Genomic DNA, 11,052 nt, shown 5'->3' with positions numbered 1-11,052 from the left:
CTCAAGATTGCAAGTAGATTGTCCGTAAGTACAACTTATTAAAGCTCCGTATCTGAATTCATGTAAATACTGCAGATAAACTTAATCAAATACATGATAAACATCTCATTTTAAATAAAAAAAATCTAAAATATAATTAGGATAATTATTGAGTTTTAATAGAATAAAATCATTATTGTTTTCTTTAAATTTTTATGATATCTTCAAATTTATATTATATTCAAAAATAAAATCATTTGCTTTATTAAAAACACATAAAATCGTATTATAACATCGAAAGAGACAAATAACAAAATAGAACATTAAAATCGAGATATGTCTCGCTGCATTGCGAGCATACAACCCTCATCTCAACCATTCAATTTTTAATCAATTAATTGTTTCCTAATATAAAGTATTAATCATATTAATAAACTCTATTCATATTCCATAAATATTCAAATCATAATAAATGAACTCCAATCATTTCTATATATATCTCAATTAATTGGGTTACAAAGGTTGTACAAATGCACAAGGTTGTAAAAGAAATATACCATATATATATATATATATATGTGTGTGTGTGTGTGTGTGTGTTCATATGGTTTTTACATTAACAAAAATAATGAGATTTTTTGATTTTGTAACTCTCAATTAATGATATGAGAGTTACATAAAAAAGAAAATTACCTAAATACTATTTTCCCCATATTGTCATGGATCTTAAATTAAAGACAATGAAATTCTCGCTTTTCAGAATAATTTATATAAATAAAAGATTGCTATTATTTTAGATAATTTAGTTTTAAAAATAGGTAGTCTAATTTTTATATAAAAAAAGAAAGTGGATAATCTTTTGAAAAGGAGATTGAAAAAATGACCGTTCCACTTAGAGGTTGTGTGGTTCATTTAATTCAAATGATTTCAAGAGAATTTGAATGGATTTAAATGCTCAATTTTTTTTATTAAATTTCAATTCTTTTGTTTGGTTTAATACTAAAAATACCGTAATTCTTTAAATTCCATTGAATGACGTGGTCTGCAATCTTAGGTTATAGCTAAAGTCGCATGAATCACATATAATTTGACCGTTTTTTTATTCTCTTACTTAATTAATGTTTTCGTATGAACGTGACTCTCTCTATATATTTTAGATGTATTAAGATTATAATTTATAAAATATTTAATAATGTAATTAAAATATAATATAATTAATTTTAAAATCTACAAAATAAAAAAAAAATACTAAGTTTTAACTTTTAGTTCTTTATTTTAAAAAAATATTTTAAATGAACTAATTATTTAAGCATACACCTTAATCAATACTTTAATTTAATTCATGATGTTTTACATACAAAAAGCTACTTAAATACGTGCATATGGGATTAAAAAACCAGTTGCTGTGGCCCATGGGCTGCATTGATTTGGGACAGCGGTGTTGCGGAAAGCTTTCGACCTAAATTAAGGGGACGTTTACTAAACGTTTACCCGGTAAGTACTTATCGAGTAATTTTCCTCACTGGATGAACATGGCAAGAGCCAAGAATCTTACCCGGTAAGAGCGATGATAAGGATGGAGAGTCTTACCCGGTAAGTGAGGGTGACGACTCTTACCCGGGTAAGCGCTTACCAGGTAAATTGTTGCATAAGATACGTTTTGATGTACTATAATCTTATCTAATAATATAAATTATAATGTTGACTTCTGACGTTAAGCACTTACCGAGTAAGCATTTAGGTAAACGGCCTCCAAAATGACAAATGACCCTTTTTCCTATTTAGGGATTGTATGGTCAGAATAATTAAATAGTGAGTATAATTAAATGATTCTTTATGATTTAGTACAGAATGAAAATTGGTTGTTTGATAAGTTTTTTGTTGAATGACATAAAATTACCATTTTAACAGTATGTATGTTTTTATCATAATTAATTATTTAATTAATTTAAACATTATCATCTAATATCTTATTTATAAACATTAATTATAGTAATTTACGACCAAGCCCCTAAATTTTAGACTTCAAAACGGATTTTAGTTAATTAAATGGGTAAATTATATTTTGATCGATGTTAAATTATGAACCCTTTAAATGGTAAATTAGATCCTATTAAGGGGTATTTGGGATTGTTTATAAAAACAATTTATTAATTTATTCCGGTGTGGCACCGGTAATAAGTATTTTTTAGTGTTTGGATAAACAACTTATACCGGTGCCAAACCGGTAATAAATAGTTTTTAAAGAAGTTAAATCATTCTAACTTATAATAAGTTGATAAACATTTTTGCAGAAAAACATAAGTTGTTTCGAATAAGCAGTCCCAAACACCCCAAAGAGAATAATTGTTATGTTATAGCTTGAATAGTTATGATTAACCCGTATCTAGGACTTGTAAGGACATTGGTTGTTTTTACAAGAATAAATTTGGACCGTTTTTATGGGTTGCATGCAAATTAAGTGTATTTAGCACGATTGAAATGTAGATGTTATGTTAAATGTCTTTGTGAAATAATTGATGCATGACCATGAGTTTTGAACGTTATTTACATATAATTGGTGAAAGTTTTTCCTCTGTTTTAGTTGTGTTTTCTATTTATGTGTTCGTATTTCTTTTTATTTTTATTTTTATTGGGAGCTGTTGAGGATATTCTATGGTTAAATGCATCATTTTTGGATTCAATGTTGGACTGCGAAATACACACACCGTGGGGCGGCGTTAATTTGAAAACAACTGAAAATATTATCTTTTGCATGTAATCTTATGCTTATTTCAGCTACATTATGAGAATACTAAAGGATTAACTCTTGATATAAAGGAAGATGAGATAAAATATGGGTAAGGATTGAAGATATGGAAATAATTTTTTGAAGATTTAGAAAAAATCACTTGCAGGATTTAAAAAACGAATACCAATCCGAAGATTTTTCAAGATCTGGAAATATCACAAGATTTGTTGAACAGTGTCCATTTTGCGTAAAAGATTAAAGAGACTTTTTTCCATGGGGTAAAAACCATCTTCCCCTGACTAGAAATAAGAGCCATTGGTGAAACATTAGAGGAGAGCTTCAACGTAGAAGTTCTAACCACTTTTTTTTACATTTTATAGTTGCAGTTGTAATTTATTTGTATGTCGTTAACTTTGGGCATTGGTGGGCACAATTCGTATTTTATTTTCAACCCAGATAACTTTTAAGTATTTTTCTTCTTCTACTATGTTTTTTTACTTTAATTATTAGCTAAACACCTCTTTGGGTGTAGTGTGAGTCGATCCTAAAACACTTGGGTGTGGTCATCATTGCTAACTCTTGGGCTTGGTTACTCAAATTGAAAACTTTAACTCAACGCGGGGAAAGACGATCACTTGAAAGTGTTAATATTAGGTCTTAGACTCAGAGATGGGATGAGTCTAAAATACGTCTTGAGTGATGCAAGAACATTTGAGAAAGTCTTTTACATAGAGATATGGGCATCCTATCAATAGTGATAGAACCAAGATGCCCTGCAATTTACTTAGTTCGGTCAACAAGCATTCGGTTGGTAAAAATGGTGACTTTATGGGGAGATTGTGGGCACTCTTTATAGAAGTTCACTTTCGAGAGATGGGGACTTTTATAAATGTCTTTGTGACCCATCTTCTTGACCATATTGTTACTACTGACCTCTTAGGTGACCTTTACACCCATACCCATTTTTAGTTACTTGTTTATATTTCATTGTGAAAATCATCAACTTTATTACTTGCAATGATCATAGTGTCGGTGTATATTTACATCGCCATTGTGGGAAAATTGTCCCCATTGTGTGGACATACACGTTTTCCTGCTATCATGTACTCACATAGTGAGAGCCGATTAGCATGAGACTGTGATGGTTTGCATAAGAGTTTGCTTTCACAAGAAGAACTGAGTTTTGTTGATAGTTTAATTGACCACGAGAGTACAACAAAGTGGGTCGTACCATGTAGTTCACAACCGTTGTGCCTAGTCAATAGGCCCAAACATTATTTGCAAAATATTCGTCATTTATGAAGAGATCTAAATGATAACTCACGGCTTAAAGTCACTCGCATGTCTTGCATTAATTGTGTTCCATAATGTATGTTCTCGTGTTTTCTTATTTGATTCTGATCATAAGCCAATCGAGAATGTTATACGAAACTAAGAATGTGATCCCTCTACTTTTATATATCCAAACCCTTCTTGTTTTTTAAATTCTAAATTTTATTTGTAATTAAGATGTTAAAACAAATAAGTAATTATTTAACAAAAAGAATTAGAGAAGTTCATGGGAAAACCCCAAAACATATATGAAGATTTGAAAAACATTCTGATAACCATTCATGTGGACAATATACATATGTAATTGAAGCTGTCTTTTGGTTTTTATGCATGTTATGCACATGTACATACCGGATAAATTGCTTACAAATCACTTGCATGCACATATACATAGTGTCCAAATTAACGGTTACCGAGTTATTCCTTGATTTTTATTGTCGGACCATATATATTAATTTGAAAATAAATAAATTAATTATAAATGTTAGATCAAGAAGGTCGGCAAAAAAGAGTATGATATAAAAGTTGAAAGAAAACCTTAAGGGTGGTGTTTGATTGGTTTGAGCTTGACTTTAAAGGGTAAAAGTATCAGGAGGTTTCAAATCCAAAGAGGAATAAAAATCTCATTGTGACCACGAAGGTTCAAATATGGTAACTCCAGACTGTCTACAAAGTAGGTGGTCAACTTGAGATAAACAACGGATTGGATATCGAGGCTAATAATTTTTTTTTTTTTTAAGGAAAAGATACATGGCAAAGGACACGTATAAATTTCCATTTTCTGAAACTTCTTTCATTTCCCTTGCTTTTTACGTGTTCCTCCGATTCTCTCTCGATTCCCCATCGGAGCTTCAATTCTCTCCCCGGCAAACATCCACCACATTCGCACCTCAAACAATTTCATTCTTTCTCTCTCGGATTTCTCCGATCAATATCCCCAGCCATGACTCCTGAGTAGTAAGTTCTTTCGTTTTATGATCAAATTTGATCCATGAATTCGATTAATTGAATAATTTTTTATGTTGTGTGATATTCATGATAGAAACAATGAGATTTAAGTGCAATCAATTGTGTGATTTATCGATTTGCCATTGGAGCATGGTTCATCAAATTTGATGCGGAGGCTTGTCACTTGTGTGTATGATTTGTATGGGAATATAACGTATTTGGATTGCTTTCATGTTTGTTTGATGATTAATGTAATCGGATAAGTAAGTATTTGATGAAATCGGATGAATAAAATGTTGTATAGTTGAGAATTAGGGATAATTTTGCCTGGCTCCGGATATAATTGGCGTTGTATGGAAGGTAATGTTCATGGAACGTATTAGAAACATAGATTAGCCCTTTAAATTATTTTAGAGGAAGTGTTGTTTTGATAAATTTGAAAGAATAGATGTTGAAATAGCTTCCTACATGTAGTTTAATAATTAATATGAAGCGAGAGGTGTTCAAACGAAAATGAACGACCAAATCGTATATGGTCACTTTCCCGAAACCAAACATCGTATTGCTATATAAAGTCATAAGTTTTTTCAACTTAATTAATGTAGTACTGCGGATATAATATTTATTTACAATCGCTCTGTAAAACATAAAACAATTTTGTACATCAATAATTTGTTATAGCTGGAAAACTTTCTTAAATAGGATACGTACTCTATCAAGGAATTGGCCTATATGAAAAGTAGGCATATCTAAGATTTTTTTGGTTGCTTAAACTCGATCACAATTTTCTAAAGGTTTGTTTGTTACCTGCTTACTTAGCCAAATTAGCAAACCAAATTGATCTCTATTAGCACTTGTACGATTGCAAACAGGGGGGAGGATAGCGTAATATATTTGGTTTAATCTTTGTCAATCTTTTGATAATCCCACATGCTATCAGTTAAAGAAAGAGGACTCTTGTTGCAAGTAGATGGTCTTTAATGTAGGACAAATATATACTAATTAATATTGATAATAAATAGATCACAATGGAAATTGTAGGATATCTAAACGTTTTCCATAAAGTGCTTGATGTTTAAACTTCATTAGATTACAGATTACATATATCTAAAGTATACCACTGGTGATTAAAGTTCAAGGTGGCCTGGTGCCACAGTGAGTATTTCCGAAAGTGGGGTGACAAGTAATATGCAAGATTAATGTTGACTGAATACAATAAATGGTTTCAGTACCCATTATCAGGCTGACACTGTCCAAACCTAACCAAACAAGCCCAATATATGTCACTTGGCAGTGGGATTTAGGGGTGAGATGTACACAAAATGACCTCCACACCGAAGAGTTAGGGTTGATCCCATGAAGAACCCCGGCTTTTGAAAAAGAACTTGAAAACAAGAAAGACATTGTCTAAACGAGTTAGAGGTAAGCAACCAAAAATCTAACAGACACAAAAATCTAACAGGCTGACACTACCCGTATTCACATATATATATATATAGAGAGAGAGAGAGAGTCGGATTCATACGAGAATGATACATATTTATGAAAATAAGAAAATGGCTTAATCACATGTGATTTTACACTAACATCAAATACAAATCATATGTGATTCACGCAACCTTGCCATGCGACCTTGCCACGCGGCCATAGGGTCACCCAAACACTTTTTTGACTGTTACTCTAAAATCACATGTGATTTTGTACGTAATTTGGCCATTTTCTTATTTTCTTAAATATGTACCATTCTCGTATGAACCTACGTCTGTGTATATATATCCCCATACATATATATATATATATAAACCTACGTCTGTATATATATATATATATATATATATATATATATATATATATATATATATAAAATTTGTTTGCCTTTGAATAGCCCTTTGTGATTAATCAATATTAAACTGTAAATCTTTGCTCCCGCTGATGAAAATTTATTTCTTCATGAGATCTGTCCAGAGTTTCCTACTTCTTCAATTTGGTATGAATTGGTATTGACGGGCAATTTCATCTTTCACAGTGACTACCTGTTCAAGCTTTTGCTTATTGGAGATTCTGGAGTAGGAAAATCATGTCTACTCCTGAGGTTTGCTGTAAGTCTGTTGGATACTAGAGAAAATATGCTTTGTGAATAATAAAATGGTCTTGCTTCTAGTTATGACTATTTAAGCACTTTTAGCACTTTCAGCCGAGCTTTATATCCTTTACTGTTGATTGAAGATAAGTTGAAAGCTTCTTGATGCACCAGTATCCATAACTAGTACTGCAAAACATGTCACTGAGGTTCTCAATGCACTTCTGCATTGCTATTTGTAGCATTTTTGCTGCATTTGGAGTTCACAGTTTAACGAAGTTCTTACATTTTCTCTTTTCAACTCGTGATCATAGGACGATTCCTACTTGGATAGTTACATAAGCACCATTGGAGTTGATTTTGTAAGTAAATTTCCAAAATTTTGGTTCACTTGTCAACTTGGTGAAACTTAACACAACCTTTTCTTACATTCCATAGAAAATCCGTACCGTGGAACAAGATGGCAAGACCATTAAGCTTCAAATTGTAAGTCTATATTTGATGCGTGTGTTCTCCATTCTCATCCAAGATAATTCAAGCTGAAGGGTTTCTTTCCAATAACACGCTTTTCTTTGCAGTAATTTTTTTTGTTTCTTTCTGTGTTTTATTGATGCACAGTGGGATACTGCGGGTCAAGAACGTTTTAGGACGATCACAAGCAGCTACTACCGCGGAGCACACGGCATTATAGTGAGTGATGTACTTTTTTTGTTCTTTATGTTCTTTTCTTTAGGAATTGTATCAACTCCATGGTGGTTGTATGTCTTCAGGTGGTTTATGATGTGACAGATCAAGAAAGCTTTAACAATGTCAAACAGTGGCTGAGTGAAATCGATCGTTTTGCCAGCGAAAACGTTAACAAACTTCTTGTTGGGAACAAATGTGATCTCGTTAAGAATAAAGTCGTGTCAACCGAAGTAGCCAAGGTAGAAAACTAAATAAATAAATCCCAATTGTATTTGGATAAAAATCGTTCTTAATAGATATGGCTTAAAACCCTATCGGGCTTACTTTTTCTTCAAGGCCTGGTTAAAGCCTTGAAAATCCCAAAAAACCGGGGACTGTAAAAGCCTGATTGGGCCTCTTTTCACACCCAAAGCCCAGTCCGGCTTGGGCTGGAAAACCCCAGGTGTTTTTTGCTTACCGGAAACGGGATTGGAAGTTCCGGACCCAAAGTTCTCTAATGTAGACTTGTAGCGTCAAGACTTTGGGTTCGAGACATGATTCAATTCGTTTGACGATGACTTTAGGTGTTTACTCCCTCCGTCCCGAAATAAATGTCCACAGTTAGTTCACTAAATGACACTTTTACCAGAGATGGGTAGAATGAGAATGTAGACACTTCCTTTTGAAAGTGGATACCTATTTTGAGGACAAATTAAAATGAAAATGTAGATACTTATTTTGAAAGGAGGGGTTATTAAAGTAATCTTGATTATATTGAAATTTGCAGGCATATGCTGATGAAATTGGAATCCCATTCATGGAAGCAAGTGCAAAAGAGGCCACCAATGTTGAACAGGCTTTCATGGCCATGGCTGCTTCAATCAAAGATAGGTAGGCTGGCACAATAATTCCATCCTTTCCTAACTAAGGGGTCGTTTACCAAACAGGTATATCAAGTCACGTTTCTTTATCGGATGAATATAACAAGAACAAAAAATCTTACCTGGTAAGAGCGGGACAAGGAACAAGAGTCTTATCCGGTAAGTGATGTCGACTACTCTTACCACGGTAAGAGCTTATCGGGTAAATTATACAGTGCCGCTTTGGTGGACTAAAATCGTATCTTGTAAGTAAGTAATAATGTTGAATATTATCGTTAAGCACTTATCGGGTAAGTTTTTGGTAAACGACCCCTAAGTCAATATAATAGATAAAAAGTTCCAAAAGTTCAAACTCATGTGGAACCCATCGGACTACTCTCCTATTTTGACCAAAAGGTTGATTTCCAGCAACCCCGATCAGCCCCACATGAAACCCGCCCCCTAGGAACCACATGTGAGGAGGATTTCAGAGCTGACTCAATGGCTGAGGCCGGTAGAGGGGTTCAAGTCCATCTTCCGTACTATTCGAACTTGAACCAATTGTGTATTTCAGTAAAGTCGTCATGCTCCTTTGCCAACTGAGTTACATGCCCGAGGGAATAAACTCGTCTAGCGGGATATAAGACTTTTTTAACACGTTTATCGATCATTCTAACACTTAACAAGTCTAACTACTTGCTTCTTGCATAAATGCAGGATGGCAAGTCAACCTTCGATGAATATGTCGAGGCCTCCAACAGTTAACATTCGTGGACAGCCCGTTAATCAGAGTAGCGGATGCTGCTCATCATAAGCAACTACAACTTGCCTGTATTTCCAAAGGCGTGTGGAGGTAAAATATCTCGTAGTATCCCATCGTTTTTATTCGGCTAAAAAGTTGTACAAAATTAAAAATGTACTTCTCTTTATGGTTTTGGTTCATACATTTTATTCATTATGTGTGTTAGCCATGTGGTTTTGCCATAACTAGTGATCGCAGTAGCAGCCAACAAATTGGATTGAACCAAAACCAATTCCGTCACGGCCATTTGGTTTGACGGAATGTCCTTAACGGATTTGGATTTTATGAAAAGATTTGGGATTTTGGCGTGTCTAGTTTGTAGGATTTGGGTTTGGAATGGAATTGAATTCCATTCTTTATAAATAATTTTAAAAACAAAAACAAGTGTTTTTAACATATTTTAAAACATTATTACAAAGAAATTATATGAAATCTTGTGAAATACCAATTATGTCCATGGGATTTATAAATCTCATGTTTCTAGGATTTCAATAACAGACTCTCCATTAAACCACAAACGGGGAATTAGAATGGAATTCAATTCTAAATCCCATCAAATTCTATAAACCAAACTGAGTCAAAGGTTGGTTTTCTAGTTTTGTCAAGATTAAAAGGAAGTATTCTGTTCAATTTTAACCAATCCGTACATTGATTTTTCAGTTTGGTACGTAAGAACCTCATTTTTGCACTTTTTATTGTCATCTTATCTCTAACTCATCAAGTTAAAAATTCCCCTAAAAGTTTACAATGACAGTTCTTATAAAAACTTTTTTTTTTGTGGGTTCCCTTGATTTTTTTTTCACATCAATAATTATTATAAAGCCAATAAAGTAAAATAAAAAACAAGGAAAATGTCACTTCACACAAATTTCATGGTAAAAACTAAGGTTCTTGTACAAAAACCTAAAGAGGACGAGGTTCTTCTAAGAACTCTTCGTAATAGTAGTTGCTACAAGTCACTTCACTAAGTTGGGGTCAAGCTGGCATGGCTTTGTGCCAATAAAAGCAAGAAAACCAACACTTTGTGATAATATTGGATATAAAAATCAAGAAAATATATAAAAAAGCTAACAGATTATTACTCGACACCAATTTCAAGATAAGAACCAAAGTTCTTGTACAATAAATCAAAAAAGGTGAGGTTCATACAAGAACTCTCTATAATGTTAGTTCTTGTAAGAAGATACATTTTTTTTTCTTATAAGAACCTTGCATTAGAGATGCTCTTACGAGCTATATTATTCGTGGTCAACCCCGTAGGCAAAAAAGAGACAAAGTCCTTGGCCGCTCATTCATTGGTTTGAGTCTCCTTAAAGCCACTCCTTTTATATTATTTTTAAAGTCGTATGGAATTAATCGAAGTACATAGAGGTGTAAAAGAAAACCAAAACCATATATTCCATCCGAACTGAATGATGTTTAGCAAAACGGTTTACCGGTAAACCGATAAGGATTCCTTAAGTTTGCTTTTCAGTTAACTTTTTACTAATTTGATTAAACTTAATTACACATTATGTTTTTATTTTATATGTTCTGTTTATATACAAATGAAATGATATTGTTATGATTTCATACATTTTTTTTTGCTAGATGATGTTTTCTGATTGATACTAAATACATTTTTTTTACTAGATAGTATTCTTTGTTTGACGAT

General features: G+C 32.8%; 1 protein-coding gene across 1 annotated transcript; it reads left to right on the top strand.

The window, feature by feature from the left end:
* Positions 1–4,873: 4,873 nt before the first annotated feature.
* On the top strand, positions 4,874–9,559 carry LOC112522606 (GTP-binding protein YPTM2-like). Its single transcript, XM_025131844.1, has 8 exons — positions 4,874–4,999; positions 7,017–7,089; positions 7,385–7,432; positions 7,509–7,556; positions 7,689–7,760; positions 7,841–7,996; positions 8,524–8,627; positions 9,314–9,559. Exons 1-8 carry the CDS (start codon positions 4,986–4,988, stop codon positions 9,408–9,410), a joined length of 612 nt encoding a protein of 203 aa, XP_024987612.1. The 5' UTR covers positions 4,874–4,985; the 3' UTR covers positions 9,411–9,559.
* The last annotated feature ends 1,493 nt before the right edge of the window (positions 9,560–11,052 follow it).

This window comes from Cynara cardunculus (genome assembly GCF_001531365.2).
Source record: "Cynara cardunculus var. scolymus isolate 2C chromosome LG 12, CcrdV1, whole genome shotgun sequence".
Classification (NCBI taxonomy): Eukaryota; Viridiplantae; Streptophyta; class Magnoliopsida; order Asterales; family Asteraceae; genus Cynara; species Cynara cardunculus.
Note: the sequence above shows the minus strand (reverse complement) of the source record. Positions and strands in the feature narration are given on the sequence as shown.

Excerpts from the sequence above, each read along its gene's own strand:
- LOC112522606 (XM_025131844.1), top strand. Across the intron at positions 7,557-7,688 it reads AGACCATTAAGCTTCAAATT|TGGGATACTGCGGGTCAAGA; the intron begins GTAAGTCTATAT and ends ATTGATGCACAG. Across the intron at positions 7,761-7,840 it reads GCGGAGCACACGGCATTATA|GTGGTTTATGATGTGACAGA; the intron begins GTGAGTGATGTA and ends GTATGTCTTCAG.